Here is a 21,601-nt window from a genome sequence, read left to right as displayed (position 1 = left end):
ACATCCGCCTGACAATCGGAATGGTAACACCCATTTGTCTATTAGTCCTGGACTACACAAATATGTTTTGTGTAATACAAGGATTTACTATAACATACATATCAGGAGAGGTGACAGCTCCTCTATAAATCCAGTGACTCACAGGTGACGTCTTCTCTGATGGTAGTTGATCTCTTTTCTTTTCTTCTCTTCTCCATCTGACACAGACCTTTATGGCCACTTCTCCTGATGACTGCAGAGTTTCCTGCCTAGACCTCTTTGACCCTCGCGTCTGGAGCCATTTTCAGCCTCTATAGCAACACAAAAATTCAGACAACAAACCCCCTAAATTTTTCCATACCCCAGACCAGATCCCTAACCAAACTCAGACCCCGGGCCCACACATTAACTCAGATGAATAAATTCGTACCCTAGACCAGACCCTAGAATGCATACAGACACCAGACCTTCTAAACTGTTGCAGTTCCCAGACCAGACCCCCCTAAACACATGCAGACCCCAGAACAAGCACCCTAAATAAATACAGACCCTAGACCAGACACCCTAAATACAGACCTCGGACCAGACTCCTAAATACAGACCCCCCCCCAGACCTGTCTCCCTAAACTAATACAGACCCCAGACCCCTAAATACAGATCCCAGAGCCTCTACACTAATACAGTTCAGACCCCCTAAATACAGACCTCTAAACTAATACACACCTCAGACCAGACCTCCTAAATACAGACCCCTAAACTAATACAGACCCCAGACCAGACCCCCTATTAACAGACACCAGACCCCCAAAATACAGACCCCAGACCCCTTAAACTAATACAGACCCCATATACTTAAAAAGTAGCTCACAGTCTTCTCTATGGAGTCTTCCTGCTGTACTAGGACCTGCCTACATGTTAATGTGACCTACAGGTCTTTCAACAGTAATAAGAACTGCAAACATTAGGTCATCTGACCTTATGTCTGCAGGTCCTTTCGCAGGACATACACAGTTCTGTTTTGTTGCAGGTTTCTGCCATAATTTGCAGCAAGAAATGCGACAAAACTGTGATGTACTATGGACGTCCCCTAGAAGCTTTGGGCCCATGGGCGGCCGCCCCAAATGCCCGTGTGATGATCCGGAACTGTAGACAGCACTGGTTCTGAGTTGAAATGGCGCTGTCTACATATGGGTGTCTGGTTTGGCTGATATCCCTAGTCATGTTTCAAGGCTGGGTCGGACAATGATTTAAAGGTCAACTACCTCTAGGTGGCACTAGAAAAACATTGTTTCTTGTTCCTGGAGGAGGACTAATTTGTAATGATTACTTATTCATTTTCTGCAAGGAAGCAGAAAGATAATTTCTCTAGTTACTGAGAATTGTGTAAAATACTCCAGTAACATGGGGAGCACTGCGGTGCATTATGACAGTGGCCTAAAGCACTTTAAATTACCAAAAGATAGCAAGGAGAAGGAGTATCCTATGGCAGTGACATCAAAAGGGAGAACTGATCTGAGCTGTGCAGTATGAAGCTCATGGAAAAGTTGAACAGCTGCCAGTCTGAGGTAGTGTTTAAAAATTGCATAGTAGCAATGAGTCTTCCCCCTAAAGAATTCAGGAGCCAGTCATTCAAGTTAAGTGATGTGATGAAGTCCCTGTAATGCCACATAATGAAAAGTAGTACCCACTGTTTATCTAGAGCAAGCTGGGTGAGAAGATCTGAACAAGATGGAGTCCGCTGAATAGCAGGGGAACACTCGTGTAATCTTGTCATCTAGATCTCAGTAACAACATATAGACATATTATTGTTCAGTGATCTAATCCGCCTCTACCATTAAAAAAGTTGGAATCTACAGACAGCAATTCAGTGTGTGTGAGGAACTTAAAGGGGTTGTCCAGTGTCTAAAAATTGATGGCCTATCCTCAGGATAGGTTATTAATATCTGATCTGTCGGGGTCTGACTCCAGAGACCCCTGCCAAGCAGCTGTGTTGAATGGGCCGCAGTGATCGTCCGAGCGCTTTTTCCCCTTTCTTCCTGTCACTACTCGTACTGTGAATCGCCAACACACTTGTAGTGGTGGTTCAAGTACTACAGACTTCTCCCATTGAAGTGAATGGGAGGGGACTGTAATACTGTTAACCACCACTACATGCATGTCGGCGATTCACAGCATGAGCAGATAACGCATGGAGGGGAAGCAGCACTCGTACGATCACTGTGGCCCCTTCAAAACAGCTGATCTTCAGGGGTCCCGGGAGTCAGACCCCGACTGATCGGATATTGATAGCCTATCCTGAGGATAGGCCATCAATATTTAGGGACTGGACAACCCCTTTAATTTAGTTTCCCCATCTCAGACATTTATGGCACATCCAATGAACATGCCATAAATGTCTGATAGGTGGGGGTTCACCTCTGGCACAGATTGCATGTAGAGGTGGCCGCACAAATGCACAGCTCTCTCCATTCAAGTCTAAGGAAGTTGCGGAAAGAGCCAAGCTGCTAATATCATTCACATATACATTACGTAAGTAATTTTTTTAAATGTTTTGATGCTTCATCTTCTGAGTAGACATTTTTCTGGACATACTGTCAGTAATCACATTAAATATTTCTAAACTCTACAACTTTGACCCCTCCGTGTATTCTCCCCTCAACAGTAGATGTTGGGGGACAGTCTGGTTCCTTTCATATACATGAGATCGGTTGTACGATCCCAACAGCTTAACTACAGTAATTACATGGCTCGGTCAATTGCAACCATGGAATGGCAGCCTAGGGGCCTTATAAAATCCCCAGGTCTGCCATTTTTGTCGCCCTTTTAAGCACTGCTATAGGCAGGGCTTAATAGGAGAGCGGTAAAAGTACCATACACTGCAATACATTTGTATTGCAGTGTATTGTACAACCAATTAAACAATCACATGTTTAAGTCCCCTAGGAAAAAAATATGTAAAACCCTTTGCCCATTTTTCCCCTAAAGTAATGTAAAAAAAAAAAAGAAATAAACATAATTGGTATTGCTGCACCCTTAAGAGTCTGCGATATTACAATATAAAATTATTTACCCCGCATGGTGAACACCTTAAAAATAAAAAATAAACAGAATAGCTGTTTTGGATCACCTCACCAACAAAAATAGAATAATTTTTTTTTAAAAAGTCATATGCATCCCAAAACGGTAACAATAAAAACTCACCCCACAAAAAAACAAGAACCCACATAGATTTATTGATGGAAAATGAAAAAAGTTATAGGTCTCAGAATATGGCAAAACAAAACAACCGTATTTTTCGGACTATAAGACGCCGTTTTTAGCAAGAGTAAATCTTGCTAAAAAGTCCCTGCGTCTTATAGTCGGCAGTCAAGGGACTCGGCAGCGCCGGGCCCTCTGACCGCTTCTTACTTAACCCCTTCCGGACCTATGATGTGCCGGCACATCATGGAGCAGGAAGGGGATGATGTTTGGAGCAGAGAGGGCTCATGCGCTGAGCCCGCTCCATACACTGCAGGTATCAGCTGTGTTTTACAGCTGACACGCTGCTCTACCAGCCAGGAACAGCGATGGCGCTGTTCCTGGTCGTTTAACTAGTTAAATGCCGAGGTCAATAGCGACCGCGGCATTTATAGAGGTCTTCCCATGAAGGACATTTATGACATATCCACAGGATATGTCATAAATGTTAGATAGATGCGGGTCCCACCTCTGGGAGCCGCACCTATCTCTAGAATGGGGCCCCTAAACCCCTTTTTATCTTACTTGGCTCCGCTGTCTCCAGGCCACTTCCTGGTTAGGTGGTCGGGAGTTACGGAAACAGCCGAGTTCTCGCTGAGCTACACTGTTTCCGTAACTCCCATAGAAGTGAATGGGAGTTATGGAAACAGCGTAGCACTGTGAGCTACGCTGTTTCCGGAACTCGGTAGCTACGAAAACAGCGTACATGGTGGAGTTACGAAAATAGCGTAACTCACTGAGCTACATAACATGTAACATGATACGCTGCTTCTCTAACTGCAATTCACTACTATGGGAGTTACGGAAACAGCGTAGCTCAGCGAGTTACGCTGTTTCCGTAACTCATCCATGTATTGTAGTGTATTGTACCAGTGATTGCTGGTTCAATTTTCCTAGGGGAACTAATAAAATGTGTAAAAGTAAAAGTTAGATAAATGTTCAGGAGTGTAAAAAAATATTAAGGCCGGATTTACACGAGCATGTGCATTCTGCGCGCGCAAAAAACGGGGCGTTTTGCGTGCTCAAAAGGTACTTAACAGCTCCGTGTGTCACCCTCGTATGATACGTGGTTTTCGCGCAACCGCCATCATTATGACACTCTGTTTGTATGTTTGTGAACAGAAAAGCACGTGGTGCTTTTCTGTTTTCATTCATACTTTTTGCTGCTGTTCGCGAATCACGCGTGTCACACGGAAGTGCTTCCGTGTGCTGCGCGTGATTTTCACGCACCCATTGACTTCAATGGGTGCGCGGTGCGCGAACAACGCACACATAACGGACATGTCGTGAGTTTTACGAAGCGGACACATGCTGCGTGAAACTCATGGACAGTCTGCACGGCCCCATAGACTAACATAGGTTCATGCGAGGTGCGTGAAAATCATGCGCGTTGCACGGACGTATATCACGTTCGTCTAAATAAGCCCTAAAAGTAAAAAAAATAAACCTTTACCCATTTTTCCCCAAGCACAATGTAAAAAAATAAATAAATTGGCACCGCTGTGTCAGTAAAACTCTGAACTATTACAATATAGCAGTATTTGACTCGCATGGTAAACAGCGTAAAAAAATGTAAAATCCCAGAATCATTATTTTTTGGCCACCTTAGTGCTAAAAAGAATGAATAAAAAGTGTTAAAAAAATTGAATGTAACAAAAAATTGTGGCAATAAAAACTACAGCTCGTCCCGCAAAAAATAATCCCTTAAACCGCTCAAACGATGAAAAAATATAAAAGTTATGGCTCTCAGAATGTGGTGAAACTGAGCAAATTATTTTTTTTAACAAACAGTTTTTTCTTTGTAAAAGTAGTAAAATATGAATTTTTTTCCTATTTTCTGTTATCTAAAACCTGGGTGAGTCTTATAGTCAGGTGCGTCTTATAGTCCGAAAAATACGATAATTCTTTTAACAAAGTGTTTTTATTTTGTAAGAATTATATAAATTTGTAGACCCATAATCACAATTAAACTGCAGAATAGAGTTAATATGTAATTTTTAACGCACAGTGAACGCCGTAAAAGCAAAACCCAAACAAATATTGGAGAGTAATGCAGGTTTTTTTCCATACGATATCACAAAGATTTATTTTTTTTACATTTCCCAGTACATTATTTGGTACATTTAATGGTGACATTTAAAACTACAACTCATCCCACAAAAAACAAGTCTTCATACGACTATGTTGACAGAAAATTAAAAAGTTAGGACTCCTGGGACGTGGGAAATAAATAAACTAAAAAATAAATAAAAATGGCTGATTATAGTTGTAGCTCGCTGATAATTGATGATAATAAACTTGTGGGTATGGACCGTCACCTGAACTCGCGTTACTGTTCCTGAATATACACATGATCCCTCTTAGCCAGAGAGCCTTGATAGGCCATATTTTGCTGTCAGCTAAACTGGTTCTTTCAAGGTACTGGAAAAGCCAGACAATCCCTCATATGTCTGAAGTAATTGCCCTTCTTAACAACACATATAACTGTGAGAAAACGCTTTCATTCAGTGTGTTTGGGAAAAGAATGGAGGAAAAGTGGAAATCATGGTCGCAGAGTGCCAAATGTGTAACGTACTAGATAGACCTTTTTATACCGGGTGCCAATTGTGTGTGCAATGTTTTGGTTAAGTTGACTGTTTATATCTCTCTCACTCGGTTTTAGACACATTACCGTCCTGGAATTAAGGTCACATGATGTAACTGCATAATAAAACTCTTGCTTGCATATTATAATTCAATTAATCTACTATGCAATTCTGGACAAGGATGGTTCATGATGTATGTCAATGTACCTTATTTCTTGTTGAGCTGGATGAGATATTCCTGTCTGTTTGGATGTTATGTACAAAAAACAATAAAAACCTTTGTTTTAAAAACTTGAGGGTATGGAATAAAACAAAAGTTAAAAGATACATTAACAGAACAGTAACAGAGCTGGGGAGGAGAAATAACACAATCAGATAACATTATCTAGTAAAAGGAGAGGACTGAGACCGAACCAACTGAATAGCCAATGTCAAAATGATGAGATTGCTGGTGATTTGGTTTTGTGCCTCTGTTGCCTGTTCAGAATCATCCAGTTTGACTTTTCATGGGTAACTTTTTATTTCTAAATGTTAATTTAAGAGTAAGTAAATCTAGCAAGGCTTCTCATTGTATTCTCCAACATTGATTCCAGGCACAAGGTAATCCAGGTCCAGCTGGAGACAGAAGAACATGTCAAGTTTATTAAAAGTATGGACAAGACATTTAATGTAAGTAGTTGTAGTAACAAATGTACACGAGTACCTTTAGTGACAACTGATTTTGAAATTATTCACAGGACATTTAATTTTTTCATTTAATTTCAATGATGTGATGGAACGTTTTACAAATGGCCACATGCATAATATATACAATATAAACAACAAAGAATGCCTGTTTGAATGTTGGTCCAGTCTGATCGCCACTTGGTATCAGCAATGTTTCCTTTTTAAGGCAGATTGATTAATGCCTTATGGGTATTTATTTATTTATTTTTTTAACCGTACTCTGGATCAAAGGAGTTAAAAAAGTTCTAAAGTTTACCCATATTTCTGCCCTTTTACCTATCCCTTGGTTGAATTTGATAGACATGCCTTTTTTAAACCGTACTATGTAACTATGTAACTATTATTGCTGTATCTATGTTACTAAATCCAACTGATGGAAATGTATGGCATCGGTCGTCACAAGCAACATAACTATATTTATAACAGTAGGAGATATTTTTTAAAAGGAAAATCACTCCCATCATTGCACGCTGTTTTCATAACTCCCCACCATATAGTCAGGAAGTGGCCGGGGAGACGGAGGGAGCAGAAAAAGGTAGGACGGGGTTTTGGGGGCCCCGTTCTAGAGATAGGTGTGGGTCACAAAGGTGGGACCCGCATCTATCTGAAATTTAAGACATATCCTAAATGTCTCTGATGTTAAAACGCCTTTAAGTATTCTACAAACAGCTTCTGCAGGTTATCTATGAATGACTCCCACTTGTAGTTATACTGTATTAGGGAATTGTTAGCTAGGCAATTCTATAACATAACTCTTAAAATTTTCACAAATTAAGATTTTTATCTATTTCCTTAAACTCTTAGAACATTACATTTGCTTTATCTCCACAAGCTACAGCATTAACCCTGATGTCCTTTTGTTAAGCTGGATTTTTGGCGCCCAGATTCACCATCAAGAATAGCAGCAAACATGACTGTGGACTTTCATATTCATGCCAATCAGACCGAATCCATCCTCCACCTTCTGAAGCAGAATACTGCACAATTTCAGTAGGTGTCATTATTTAGTAATAAATATTTAATTGAGCTTTGTATTTGTTGAGTAAATTATAATTTACTATTTTACAATAAAAGATGTTTTCACCCTGCCAGATGGCAAACTAATCATGCATCCGTAATGCCAGAATGTCAGGGAGACTCTTGATAAAAGGGGAGACCTCCCAAACTCCCAGAAGAATCTATTGTTCTCCTAGATTATCAGAGACGAAATTGGTGATTAGGTGATGGCAGCAGAGACAAGCGTTTGTCTCTGCTGCTTGCATTGTAGCATGCGGGTTCTTGCGCACACAGTACGCACCTGCAGCCTTTACTGAACCATCAATGTTTTCATGAAAGGCCACTGATCTACCTGCCCCACCTATGGCATGTGGCTGGCACAATAAAGGGGACATTGGTGCTGGCACTTGGCCTTGTGGGTGGCACTGCGGCTGTTATTATTTTAGGGGCACTGTGGATGTCACTGTCATGGAAGCACTGTGGCTGGCACTCTTATGACTATGCACTATTGCCTATGGGACCATTAGTGTGAGGTAAAGGCTGATAGATCTGTGTTACTACAACAGCTTTTTGTCAATATAATAAAGTGCGTGAACAAAGGGTTCTGTGGCCTGACCGAGTGCTAGGGTGCAGAAGTCATGTGCACTATTTATGATAAAGGACATTATATTTGGTTTCATTTTGGAGGAGTGGCCTATTTAAGGGGTGGGGATTAGTCAGAATGTTTTGTGCGGCACCGGACATGGTATCCTCCTAAAGTTGGTACTCAAAATAAGGCAAGAATGAAATTAATTCATGTTGTCCTAAAATAAGTCACAACTATATGTAGAAAGGACACATTTTCCTCTCCACTACTAAATACATGGTTGAAAAATGCCCCACATTCAACTAGAACCAAGGGTTCTAAACAGAACAATTAAAGTGATCTCACTCTTTTAGTCAACAGACTGAATATCAGTATTTAGTTCCGGACAGCTAAATGGAGAAAGGGGTAAGGGGTTGATGTGATATGTTTTTTGGCTGCTTATGTCTATACCAGCCTACATAAAATCCTATAAACTGAATTATGAATATGCATATGAAACAAACATAGCCCCAACTTTTACCTCGGCTCTCTCTCTCTCTCTCTCTCTCTCTCTCTGTTGCCCTTCCTATAATCTAGACCTGATACCTATCAAGAGACAAATCATGACATTATAAATAATTTCTCTTTTCTGACTTGAACTTATTTATTGTCCTCCAACCAGTTTCAGGATTGTGATGTAAACAACTTTCATATGTCTAGAAAAACATATTTTGACCGTACATGTGCCTTGAAGATAATAAAGGGCAATACATTAAGCGATGAAACTAGGAAAGTAACATGATTTACCTGGTCCATTCTATTAGGGTTTTATTCCATGACCTTCAGGTCGGGATTGAAGCTCAGCGGGACAGACCTAGGCTACGGAAGTCTAAGAAGCATAAATATATTAAGTACAATGATTGGGATACGGTAAGTAACCGGAACATATTTATATATATTTGCTATTATTTTAATATCATATCCGCTGCTCTAGCAACATCCTCTGTCTTCTGCTGCTGCCCTGCTGGATATGGCTACAGCTCCCTTCCTCTGCACAGCCGGTTGTGCCAGGTTGCCAGGGCAACGATGCTCAAGGATGACGTCGGCCCTGGCAGCTGATTTAAAGAAGACTTCAGCCTTTACACCTCATCTACAGGTACATTCTTAACTCTGACCCTGATCTTGACTTCATTCCTGGATTCTGCTTCTGTCTCGCTCTTTGGATTTGTTGCCTAGTACCTGTGGTTTTACTCCTTGAATTGACCCCTGGCCTTTCTTCTGACTATGGCCCATCTTATCCACCGACTAGCTTCAACCTAACCGCTTCCTTGCTGGCTACGCTCCTGACTTGGGATTCCGATCAGGAAAATCCATACCTCCTTGCAGAAGTTAAGCGTGAAGAATGGGCAGGTTTCTTAGACTCTGCCCCCTTGTCTAACTAGCAACCAACCAATTATTGCTAAGAGTATACACTTCTTATCTTGATTGTGAAACAGTACAAAAAAATAAAAATTTTATAATTCCATCACTTTGCACTCATGAAGTGGTTTGTCGATAAAAATCTTTGAACCAAACAGTTCAAGGATATCTGCCCAACTGTGTACCTTAACAATTGTGGTGTCACCAGGGCATGGAGCAGCAGTAACACATATTTAAATGTTCAAATAATATTGTTATGCCAAGTCATAAGTTATGGAAACACTTTTTTATGCTTAGGTTTTAGTTTTGTTTTTTCTTATTATGTCACAAATTCATAGGACATAGATATTGATTTTTATTGATATTATCATGTATATTATATACAAGAAGAAATCTGAAAGTAAAGTATCCTGCTATTTAGTTTTTAATATAATCAAGATTGCTTGCTAGACTAAACTAGTATAGCCTTTATCAAACTTCAACTATAAGCTTTGGAAACAATAAAAAATAGATGGGGCAAAGTTGGGGCTGTAGGCAAGTGCAGCAAAAGTTCTAAGGCCCAATTATTCACAGTGCCAGTAGCCTGGCATTGTCTTAACAAAAAACAGTCTTTTGCATGACCTGCCTAGGTAGAGTCGTGGGTTAACCTTAAACCATACTATCCCCCATCCCCATTTAGTAACGACACATGACACCGAGGTTGGATGTGAAATGGCCACAGCAGCCGTTTATTAATTTCACAGTTTTATAAAAACAATTTAAATCCGAAACATTCGGATAACTAGTTAGGAATCCACCAGAGAATTCCTCCTAATAATTCACATGACCCAACATGGGTCAGAATCATAAATAACAATTAAACGTTAACATTAACCCGAGCAGAGGAAGTCCTTGAAGCCCCTTCAGATGTTCCTTTCAAGAACACACCGAATTAGCCATCTGCAAACCACTAATTACCTCCAGCCGTAAACCAGCTCGGAAGCACCGTTCACCTCTGCAGATGGCTCCAACCACTAGAAGTCCACTTCAAGGGGATAACACCCGATGAAGCCCTCAAGTGATATACCGACCACTAGAAGTCCACTTCAAAGGGATAACACCCGATGAAGCCTTCAAGTGACATACCTTCTACCAGAAGACCACTTCAAAGGGATAACACCCGATGAAGTCTTCAACCATGTACCTTTTTTGGGGGACGCATACCCCCGATGCGACCCCCCCACCATTTTGTACTGACTGGCCTCAAGGACTCCCCCCGCCAGCTGCCATGACAACAGAACCTACTCCGGAAAAAAGAAAAACATGTTAAATAAGCACACAAAATAAAACACAACGCTCATAGCCAGACGTACATAAGACCTAAGGAGTAACAAAACAAGGGTGGGAGGGTGGGAGCTTTGCTTACTGTGTGTTACTCCTCCCGCTGCTTCCGGCTCAATGCCGAGAAACAGCGGGAAGCGCAGTAACGGCCCCCCCGCCCCCCTTAACTCCTCCCCGTCCCTCCTTCAGCTCCTTCAACTTTCCCTGACCTCGTAACATTAACCCTTTCCCTACCAGGACGGTCATGTCGGCTTCCCTTAAGCCTGCAGCTGCATCCAGCCTCTTCTTGACCTGCCTAGGTAGAGTCGTGGGTTAACCTTAAACCATACTATCCCCCATCCCCATTTAGTAACGACACATGACACCGAGGTTGGATGTGAAATGGCCACAGCAGCCGTTTATTAATTTCACAGTTTTATAAAAACAATTTAAATCCGAAACATTCGGATAACTAGTTAGGAATCCACCAGAGAATTCCTCCTAATAATTCACATGACCCAACATGGGTCAGAATCATAAATAACAATTAAACGTTAACATTAACCCGAGCAGAGGAAGTCCTTGAAGCCCCTTCAGATGTTCCTTTCAAGAACACACCGAATTAGCCATCTGCAAACCACTAATTACCTCCAGCCGTAAACCAGCTCGGAAGCACCGTTCACCTCTGCAGATGGCTCCAACCACTAGAAGTCCACTTCAAGGGGATAACACCCGATGAAGCCCTCAAGTGATATACCGACCACTAGAAGTCCACTTCAAAGGGATAACACCCGATGAAGCCTTCAAGTGACATACCTTCTACCAGAAGACCACTTCAAAGGGATAACACCCGATGAAGTCTTCAACCATGTACCTTTTTTGGGGGACGCATACCCCCGATGCGACCCCCCCACCATTTTGTACTGACTGGCCTCAAGGACTCCCCCCGCCACCGCGAAACAGGCCTTGACCACCTTAAGCCTGTGAGTTCCTCCACACCACCACCGCCCTTTCTATGCCTTCTGCTATAGCCAAGCTCCAAATATCAATGCCAACCTCGGTCAGATGAACCCCGTCACTCCTCCAGAAATTCCCCAATCCTGACTCCAAATCCCTATGCCTCACGCAAATGCCCCCGTTCTTCGCCACAAAACGGGACACCGCCCGGTTAACTTTTATCCGAGCCTTATTGACTCTCTCCACCGATCTAGCTAACCGCCAATGCTTCCTTGGGACTATGTCCGACCACACTACCACCAACTTGGGATAAGATACCCACAAACACAACAAATCATGTTTGATATCCCGCACCAACTCACGAAAAGGGCGGACTCCTAAGTCATTCCCACCCACGTGCAACACTAAAACCTCCGGAACCCTATCGAGCCGCACATATGTCTGGAATTCCGCCAACACCCTGTTCCATGACATACCTCTAAACCCCAGCCAATGCACAACCGCATCCTGTCGCGGAATGCGCAACTGGCGACCATCCGGGCGGACGTCCGCCCTCAAAGCCCCCCAGTGCACGTACGAATGACCCATCAACCACACCAGACAAGGAGGCGAATCTGAAACGGAAAACACAGTTAGGCACCACCATATAACATTTGCAAGCATAACAACAAACTTACAACATATGGGGGCGGACATAAGACTTAAACCTTCTAGACTCCCAACGACCAATACGCCTCACCCCCTCATCATCCAACCCCCAGCGCCCTGCTTCCGTTGCTGCGCCAATCCGGAAGGAATGAGATGAATATGAGCCTGCCGCAACCCCAACCGCCGTCAAACATTTTTTAAAAACAGCTCCAAACTGAAACCTGGACAAGAACGACCCGTCCACATGACGTAACAAAGGCAAATCTGGAGACCCCCTGTTTTTTGTAAAACCCCGCATGCACTCTACTGGGCACATGACCGACCCCGGGAGAGCGAACAAAACTATCAGTTTTCCCTTCCCTAATTGGTCAGTTTTTGATCTACGCAACCATACCTCCAACCGATCTGCAAAAAGGCTCACCTCCCCAGATCTCAGCCCCCCTGCCTGTTTAGTACTTGGCGACACCAACTCACCTATTCTAAATGCTCCGAAGAACGCCAACGAGAAAGCCAACCGAAACAAATCCATTTCATCTGAAGAACGACATACCGATGCCAATGAACCGCCCAACAAGCCCAGCAAAGCAAACGACACCGGCCTTCTACTATCCGCCTCCACCCTACCTCTGCGCAACCCCTTCAAAGCCTGCGATACCAGAAATTCCTTCGATACATCCCGCAAGCCCCGCAACTTAAGCCCAAACGCCACCGCGGATATAAACCGGTTCACCTTCGCTACTGAAAACCCCCCCTCCCAGGCATCCCCTAACCAATACAAAAGTGCCACCAACCTGTCTCTATCCGTATTGACATCACCCAACCCTCTTACCCACTCCTCCCACTGCCTCCAACAAGCAGCATAAGCACTCCACGTCGTGCGCGCCAAAGACCTTTGTAACAGCTGCTCTACGGGACCGATACCAGATCCCATAGATGATCCGGACACGCCAAACCGAGACGTTCCGCTCCCGGGGCCAATTGCCGAAACCGGTCCCACTGCGAGCGAGAAAGAGCATCAGCAACACAATTCCGTACACCCGGGACATGCACCGCCACCACCCACGCGTTCAACGACAAACACACCAACACTAAATGTCGCAACAATTGAACTACCGGAGGAGAGGACGCCGTGATGTTATTAATGGCAAGCACCACCCCCATGTTGTCGCAGTAAAAACGGACCTTCTTATCCCTGAGCCTGTCCCCCCAAATGGTAGCCGCCACCACGATGGGAAACAGCTCGAGCAGGGCCAGATTCCGCGTCAATCCACTGGACACCCAGCTAGCCGGCCATTGACCTGCGCACCACGGACCTCCCCCGTAAGCTCCAAAGCCACCCGCCCCAGCCGCATCCGTGAAAATATTCAGATCACTCGTATCCTGCGCTGGGGCCATCCATAGCGAGCGACCATTGTACTGGCCCAAGAAGTCATCCCAAACCTGAAGATCAGCTCGGTGCTCCTCCTTGAGCCTCACAAAATGATGCGGCGCCCGCACTCCCGCCGTTGCCGCCGCCAACCTTCTACCAAACACCCTCCCCATCGGCATAATCCGGCAGGCGAAATTCAACTTCCCCAGCAGCGACTGAAGCTCCCTCAGCGACATTTTCTTCCTTCTACAAGCCCGTCGCACCTCCAGCCTCAAAGCACCCAACTTATCCGCCGGGAGCCGACACTCCATTGCCACTCCACGAAGCTACTAAACGCCTCGAAGTATGCACAAGAAAGAGAACACCCCATCGGAAGGCACCGATCCACGTAAAAGGCCCCATTCCAAAAACAACCCAACAGCCGTTGGCTTTCTGGATGCACCGGCAACAACCTGAACGCCGCCTCGATGTCGGTTTTTGCTAGCAGCGCCCCCGGACCCGCAGCCCGCACTAACCCCACCGCCTTATCGAATGAGGTATAAACTACGGAACACAACTCGTGATCAATCCCGTCATTTACCGACGAACCTTTGGGATACGATAAATGTTGAATCAAACGAAACTTTCCGGGCTCGCGTTTAGGGACAATACCCAAAGGGGACACAACTAAATCTTTCACCGGCGACTCCACAAATGGCCCCGACATGCGCCCCAACGAAACTTCTTTTAACAACTTTTCCGACACGACTTCCGCATGCAAGTAAGCCGATTTTAAATTTCTCCGCGTAACCGGAACCTCATAAGGAGGCGGAGGAATAACAAAACCAACACTAAACCCTTCATAAAGCAACTTAGCTGCCGCCCTATCCGGATACTCATTTAGATAAGGGGCCATCCTTTCCACCCTCACCGGCGACACCCCCTTGACCAGCCCCGTGCTGGTTCCCGGACCTCTTTTTCCGCAGACATTTTGCCGCCCCGTGTGATGCACCATTACACTCGGAGCACACGTGCTTGAACTTGCACGTGGCCCCAAACTTGCACTGGCCTTCATTGAATTGCCAGCAAAACCCCGCCTTTCCCCCGCCGCTTGGTCCACTCTGACTAGACTGGCCTCCCTGGCCACCGCTCCCGGGAAAGGGCTGCCTAACCGGAGCCGTAACCCGTAACCAGAGAGCAATATCCTTCTGGTCCCACCGAATCGCCGGCCGAACCGCCTTCCGCTGACGGAATTGTTCATCATATCGCAGCCACGCCTGACCCCCATACGCCCTATGAGCCTCCCCAATAGCATCAAAATAACAAAATAACGCCGAACAATTTTCCGGCGCCTTTTCCCCTATCACACTAGCCAATATGGCGAACGCCTGCGACCAATTAACGAACGTCTGCGGGATAAGCCTATACCGCCGCCGTTCCTCCTCGTCCTTTTTACTCTCATCCCGCTTGCTCTTATCCAAATTGAATTTAGCCAGCGGCAAGAGAGAAAAAATTTTCACCGTATTCATCTTTCCAGATCCGATCACGCACCTCCTGCTTTAAATGCGCCCCCAACGGACCCTCAAAACAAACATACACCTCCCCCCGAGCACGATCGTCCATGCGCACTCGATCGCCGTCCTTCTGTGCCTCAGTCTGCACCGACACCGCGACCGCCTCTCTAACCGCCACCACAGGACGCGCCTGCAACGATCCCACGTCCCTGGGGCCTTCCCAAACTACCGCAGGGGACACTTCCGTTACTACCGGCGCCGCGGCCCTATCAAGGCGCCCCACCAGCTCCCGTAAGCAACCCACTAAATCTGCCAAACCCGCTCCGTCGCGTCCGCCCGCGCCACTACCGGCCCCCGATGCTATGCTAGCAGCCCCCCCGCCGACACCCGACATAAAAATCGCTGGATAAGACAATAATGGAGTTATACACTCACCGGGCTGCACAGGCGCTGTGTTCCCGTCAGCCGGACCATCCTGACCTCGACGATAGACGTCCAGTTCACCTTCCTCCAGTTCTTCTCTCGCCGACGACTGTCCCTCCCAACGACATCTTCGGAAAGGGGATGAGGACGCGCTGACCGATGGGCCGGCAACCTGCCGCCCGACCGCCGGGACCCAGACTTCCGACCGGACCTGTTGCCTCGACGTCGCTGCAGATCTAGTCGTCCGTCTAGACGATCCTGACGAAGCCTGCCCCCTGGCCGGAACATCACCATGCGGGGCGGCCGTACCTTGCTCTCGACATCTTCCATCTGATGGGGGAGGGGTGACAGGGAGCCCGGCCTGCGACTCCCTGCTTACCGCCGGACCCCGTCGCGGCCTGGGATTCCTGCCAGGACGCAGGGCCTGGGAAGGGGCGGTCCTCCCAGCTGCCTGGCCTGCAGCGTCCGGGATCGGGCTCCCTCTGCGACGCCGTGTCCGCGGGACTACCTCCGGACTAAGGCGCTCTGGAGGTCGGGACCGCCGAGAGGGACGGGTCGACACAGCCTGCATCGCCGTCACCCCTGCCACCGCTCTCTGCCTGCCCAGCGCAGGAGCGGTTGTTGCCGACTCCCCCCCCGCCGCCATAGCCATGCTCGTAGGGGGGCCGGGGGAGGGGAGCCTGTCCCTTACAACAGACCCCGAACGCCGTGTCCGACGTGGCGAAACGGCGTCCGGGATCCGCGTTAATGCAGCCACGGTCTCCTCCAGCCATCCGGGACCGTGGTGCACAGCAGCGGCGCGCAGCCGCTCTAAAATCAAGGCCTCTGCCATTACTAAAAAACCGGGCAACGGGGAGCTTTGCTTACTGTGTGTTACTCCTCCCGCTGCTTCCGGCTCAATGCCGAGAAACAGCGGGAAGCGCAGTAACGGCCCCCCCGCCCCCCTTAACTCCTCCCCGTCCCTCCTTCAGCTCCTTCAACTTTCCCTGACCTCGTAACATTAACCCTTTCCCTACCAGGACGGTCATGTCGGCTTCCCTTAAGCCTGCAGCTGCATCCAGCCTCTTCTGGAACACTCCAGGAAACTGATGTTATGCCTAGTGCATGGCTGCCATCATTCAACTGGCTATATCAACATCATGCGGCCTCTGCATTAAGATGATTCTATCACTTAGGGCCAAAATATAAAAGTACATGACATCCGATTTATGTCCAGTTACAACACATTTATAGCAGTAAATTAAGGAACTTTCGTTATGATTTTATCTTGAACTTATTTGTTATTTACAGTATTTTGTTACATACATTTCAATAATATTTAATACTAATTATTGTTTTATTAAATATATTGAAGTTAAATAAGTGTTAGCTAAAAATGCAAGGTTCTACTGTGGGTTTTGAGGTGGCCAAATTATTCTGGAATGAGTCTATAGCAAGGCTTAACCCCTTCCCATTGCAGTTATTTTTCATTTTTCACTGTTTTCCTCCCCACATTCTAAAAGCCATAAGTTTTGTACTTTTCTGTCGATATAACTGTATGAGGGCTTGTTTGTTTCGGGACGAGTTGTAGTTGTTGACTACACCATTTATTGTATCATAGAATAAACTGAAAAGCTGAAAAAATATATTTTTGGAGTTTAGTTTTCACTGCGTTCACCATGCAGTAAAAACAACATGTTGATTTTATTCTGCGGGTCAATACGATTAAAGGGGTTGTCCGGGCATGGGTGGTGTTTCATACTGATAGGTCATCAGTAGGTCATCAGTATATGATCAAGACCCTGCACCGATCAGCCGTTCTGGCTGCCTCCGGGCATCGGATGTTATGCAGTGGCCGGTGTTGGAAGCAGATGGCTCCGTGCACTGCATAGCGGTCGTGCTGCAGTACTGTATTTTTGCTTCTATTCACTTCAATTAGGAGCAGATCTGCAGTAGTGCAGCATGGCCGATACAGTGCCGCTGAAGTCTTCAGACCCTTTCACTTTTTTTACATTCAATCAAGGTGTCATAGCAAAAAGTCAGACATTTTTCATTTTCAATAAATTGCAAAGATTACTAACATTCTGTTTTCACTTTGTCATTATGGGGTATTGAGTGAAGAATGATGGGGGAAAACGTTCTTTTATTTTAGCACAAGGCCTCAACATAAAAAAATGTGAAAAAATTAAAAGGGTCTGAAGACTTTCCATGCATTGTATACTGTGACCAGAGTCATCAGGCTTCCGGCACGGACATCTGGTGCTCGGAAGCTGCTGGAACAGCTGATCGGTGTGGGGACAATTTTTTTGTGTCTAAGACACATATTTTTCCACCAATGGAGCAGTGTAGTAATGGCTTGTTTTTTGCGGTCTGTAGTTTTTATTGATACCATTTTGGGTACATGCAACTTTTTGATCAATTACTATTATGCTTTTTTGGGGAAGCGAGGTGACCAAAAAACAGCAATGCTTGCATTGTAATTGCCTTTATCCATGATCTACTATTAATTCTTGTCTCTGACAAGCGCTTAACAATAAGACACTGATGAAAGACTAAGGCTTGTAAAAAAAAATGACACATGCAAAAAAAAAATGACACATGCAAAAAAAATGACACATGCCCTGCTAAAAGCTGCTGACATATGTAAATGCACAAAATTGGTGTTGTATGGGGTCTTATCTCCATTGCTAGAGTAATTTTGAGAAAACTTGGATTACAATCACAACGCAAGAGGCAAGCATTATAGTATGCTGCTTGTGTATTAGGTTTTAGTTTAATAGCTTGATTTTGTTCTTTGATTCTAGATTGTTGACTGGACCTGCAAGATGGCTACTGAACATCCAGACCTTGTCAGCCGCATTGAAATTGGTAACACCTATGAAGATCGTCCAATGTATGTTCTAAGGGTGAGAAAATTAGAGAAAACTGTTTTCTCCTTGAAGTGTCTTTAACCTTATATAATATAAGAATTTTAAAATGTATTAATTGTCCACCTGTGGTTACCACCTCTTTAACTACACTCATAACAGATAATGGGGTCCAGATTTACACCTCAGGCACCTTTTGCCTTTAACCCCTTAAAGGGGTTGTCCAATCCTAAGAAATTGATAGCCTATCCTCAGGATAAGCCACCAATATCTGATTGGTGGGGGTTCAATGATCACCGATGACACCCACGACGATCAGCTGTTTTGAAAGGGCCGTAGCGTTTGTACGAGCGCTGCTTCCCTGTCATTTCAACCTGCTCGTACTGTGAATCGCCGACACACTTGTATCAGTGGTTCACCGTATTACAGCCTTCTCCCATTCAAATGAATAGAAGAAGGCTGTAATACTGTGAACCGCCACTACAAGTGTGTCCGCGATTCACAGTACGAGCAGTGACAGGAATGAAGGGGAAGCAACGCTTGTACGAGCGCTATGGCCCCTTCAAAGCAGCTGTTCGGTGGGGGTGCTGGGAGCCGGACCCCCGCCAATCAGGTATTGATGGCCTTTTCATAGTGACATGTCAGAAGTTTTGATCGGTGGGGTCTGAATACTGAGACCCCCACAGATCGCTAAAATGAAGCGGCAGAAGCGCTTGGGTGAGCATTGTGCCTAAGGTCGGCCTTAGGATAGATGGCATCCCGTGCAAAACTTTCTGTTGATGCCCCACTCCCATCATTAAAAAAATAAAACGTACAAAAGTATAATGCCATTTATAGTCCCCCCCCCCACGCATTATAGAGCCTTTAGTGACTCCACACAGTATAACGTCCCCTAAGTGCCCCCACACAGTATATTGCCCGCGCACAGTATAATGTCCCTTTAGTGCTCCCCACAGTATAATGCCACTTTAGTGTCCCCATATAGCATAATGCCCCCATAGCTGCCCCATACAGTATAATCATAATATTTAATAATATTATATATTATAACCCCCTTTAAGAACACAGTATTTTGTCCTCTAAGTGTGCCCACACAGTATAATGTCTTCTAAATGCCACACACATTATATTGCCCCCTGTAGTGCCCCTACACAGTATAATGTCCCCTTAGTGGCCCCCACAGTGTATAATGCCCCCTTAGTGCCCCCCCCCAGTATAATGTCCCCCTCCCCTCGGTGCCAGACATAGCCTTCCATTGTAGATAGTGCCCCCTGTAGATTGTGCCATACAGCCCCCACCTCCACCTTGTAGATAGTGCCATACAGCCCCCACTTCCCCTTGTAGACAGTGCCATAAAGCCCCCCACCTCCCCCTTGTAGATAGTGCGATATAGCCCCCTCCCCTTGTAGACAGTGCCATACTGCCCCCTACCTCCCCCTTGTAGATTGTGCCATACAGCCCCCACATCCCCCTTGTCGATAGTGCCATATAGCGTCCCACCTCCCCGTTGTAGACAGTGCCATAGAGCCCCCAACCTCCCTCTTGTAGATAGTGCCATACAGTCCTCCGCTTCCCCTTGTAGATAGTGCCATACAGCCCCCCAAACAAATAAAACAAAACAATTGTACTCACCTAGGCCCCTTTCCTGCGACGAACGGAGCTACTCCACAACGGGATCCTTGTGTAGGCCGGTATGATCCAGTGAAGTCATAACATTGGCCTGCGCAGGGATCCTGTTCCTGCGTCTGATATCTTGCAGGCCGGATGGCCTGTAGCCTAGTAAATGGCAGAGCAGGGAGGTTCAGAGCTTTTATATTGAAATTATATAAAGTAGATAAAAAGAAAAAATTTAAAGATCATTTTAAATAATCACCATTACATTTATTTCTTTGTCAGCAAGTTGTTTAAAGTTCTACGGTTGATATGGCCACAATTACAGAGGTTGCCATCCAGATTTACTAGAATCCTGAATGGCAAATGCACATAGTTTTGCAATAATACATCCCCAGCTCTGCTATCACTTCATAAAAATTTGAAACTGTTCAACAACCTGAAAGGAGAAGACTACCCAAGGGCCTATATTTACAGATAATGTTTTTTTTAGAGGAAATATTTTGATTTACCACCCAAAAAGAAAATATCATTATATTTTAATTACAGCTATTTCTTTCAATAGCCTTATATACATTTTAAGAATATGGATCTCTTTTAGTTATTCAATATTTAACCTTCCCAATCAATACAGCAAATGCCAAGGCATGACTTGGCTCCATCATTTTCAGACCACACTTAATGCATAGTTAGTTCCGTTGCTGGATTATGCATGAAACTATTACTCAGCAGACATTTTTGATAATGGAAATATTTTAAATTATGGAAACTGTGGATCTGAAAGCAGGAAAAAAATCAAGAGATCGATGGTTTAATAAGGGATTGTGGTTAGGTATGAATGCAATATTGATACAAATAGTCAACATCTGCTCATCAGATAAACACTCTTGTTTTATTCTTCCTGAAACAAAGATTTATACGTAGGTGATCATTTCCTAGAAGATTATTTATAGAAAATTCTAATCATGTTCAGTACAGTACAGCACTTACATTGTGTATCTATTATTTTGGAAAGGTTGGGTCAAGCACTGCAGGGCCGTCCATCTTCATGGATTGTGGCATACATGCCAGAGAATGGATCTCTCCTGCCTTCTGTCAGTGGTTTGTTGGAGAGGTCAGTATTACTACTACTATTATTATTATTGTTATTATTATTAATTTTATTTATATGTTGTTCAAGTAATGAACTACATATTTCTTTCAGTATAGAGGGTGTTTCCATATTTAAAGGGGTTGTCTGAGATCAATAAAAATGTAGCTGTTTTTTTTTGTCCAAGACAGTCTGTGCAATGTCACACACAGTCCATGGGCAAGAGTAAGGCTGTTTCTAGGACAACAAACAGACGCTATTTTCATAATCTCAGACAAACCCTTTCAATATGCCCTATTAAAACATATGGATATCATAGAAGAAGTTCTCTCAGACTGGACCCCCTCGATGAGCCAG

At 44.8% G+C, this 21,601-nt stretch overlaps 1 protein-coding gene across 1 annotated transcript in view; it reads left to right on the top strand.

Moving 5' to 3' along the window:
• Positions 1-6,216: 6,216 nt before the first annotated feature.
• LOC142760809 (carboxypeptidase B-like) overlaps positions 6,217-21,601 on the top strand; it is a 36,398-nt gene continuing 21,013 nt past the window's right edge. Inside the window, exons 1-6 of the mRNA XM_075863987.1 lie at positions 6,217-6,312; positions 6,396-6,471; positions 7,394-7,518; positions 8,914-9,019; positions 18,481-18,582; positions 21,170-21,268. Of these exons, the coding sequence (XP_075720102.1) occupies positions 6,239-6,312; positions 6,396-6,471; positions 7,394-7,518; positions 8,914-9,019; positions 18,481-18,582; positions 21,170-21,268 (582 nt within the window). The 5' untranslated portion in view covers positions 6,217-6,238. The remainder of the gene's footprint in view (positions 6,313-6,395; positions 6,472-7,393; positions 7,519-8,913; positions 9,020-18,480; positions 18,583-21,169; positions 21,269-21,601) is intronic.

Source organism: Rhinoderma darwinii, chromosome 4 (genome assembly GCF_050947455.1).
Source record: "Rhinoderma darwinii isolate aRhiDar2 chromosome 4, aRhiDar2.hap1, whole genome shotgun sequence".
Taxonomy (NCBI): Eukaryota; Metazoa; Chordata; class Amphibia; order Anura; family Rhinodermatidae; genus Rhinoderma; species Rhinoderma darwinii.
Note: the sequence above shows the minus strand (reverse complement) of the source record. Positions and strands in the feature narration are given on the sequence as shown.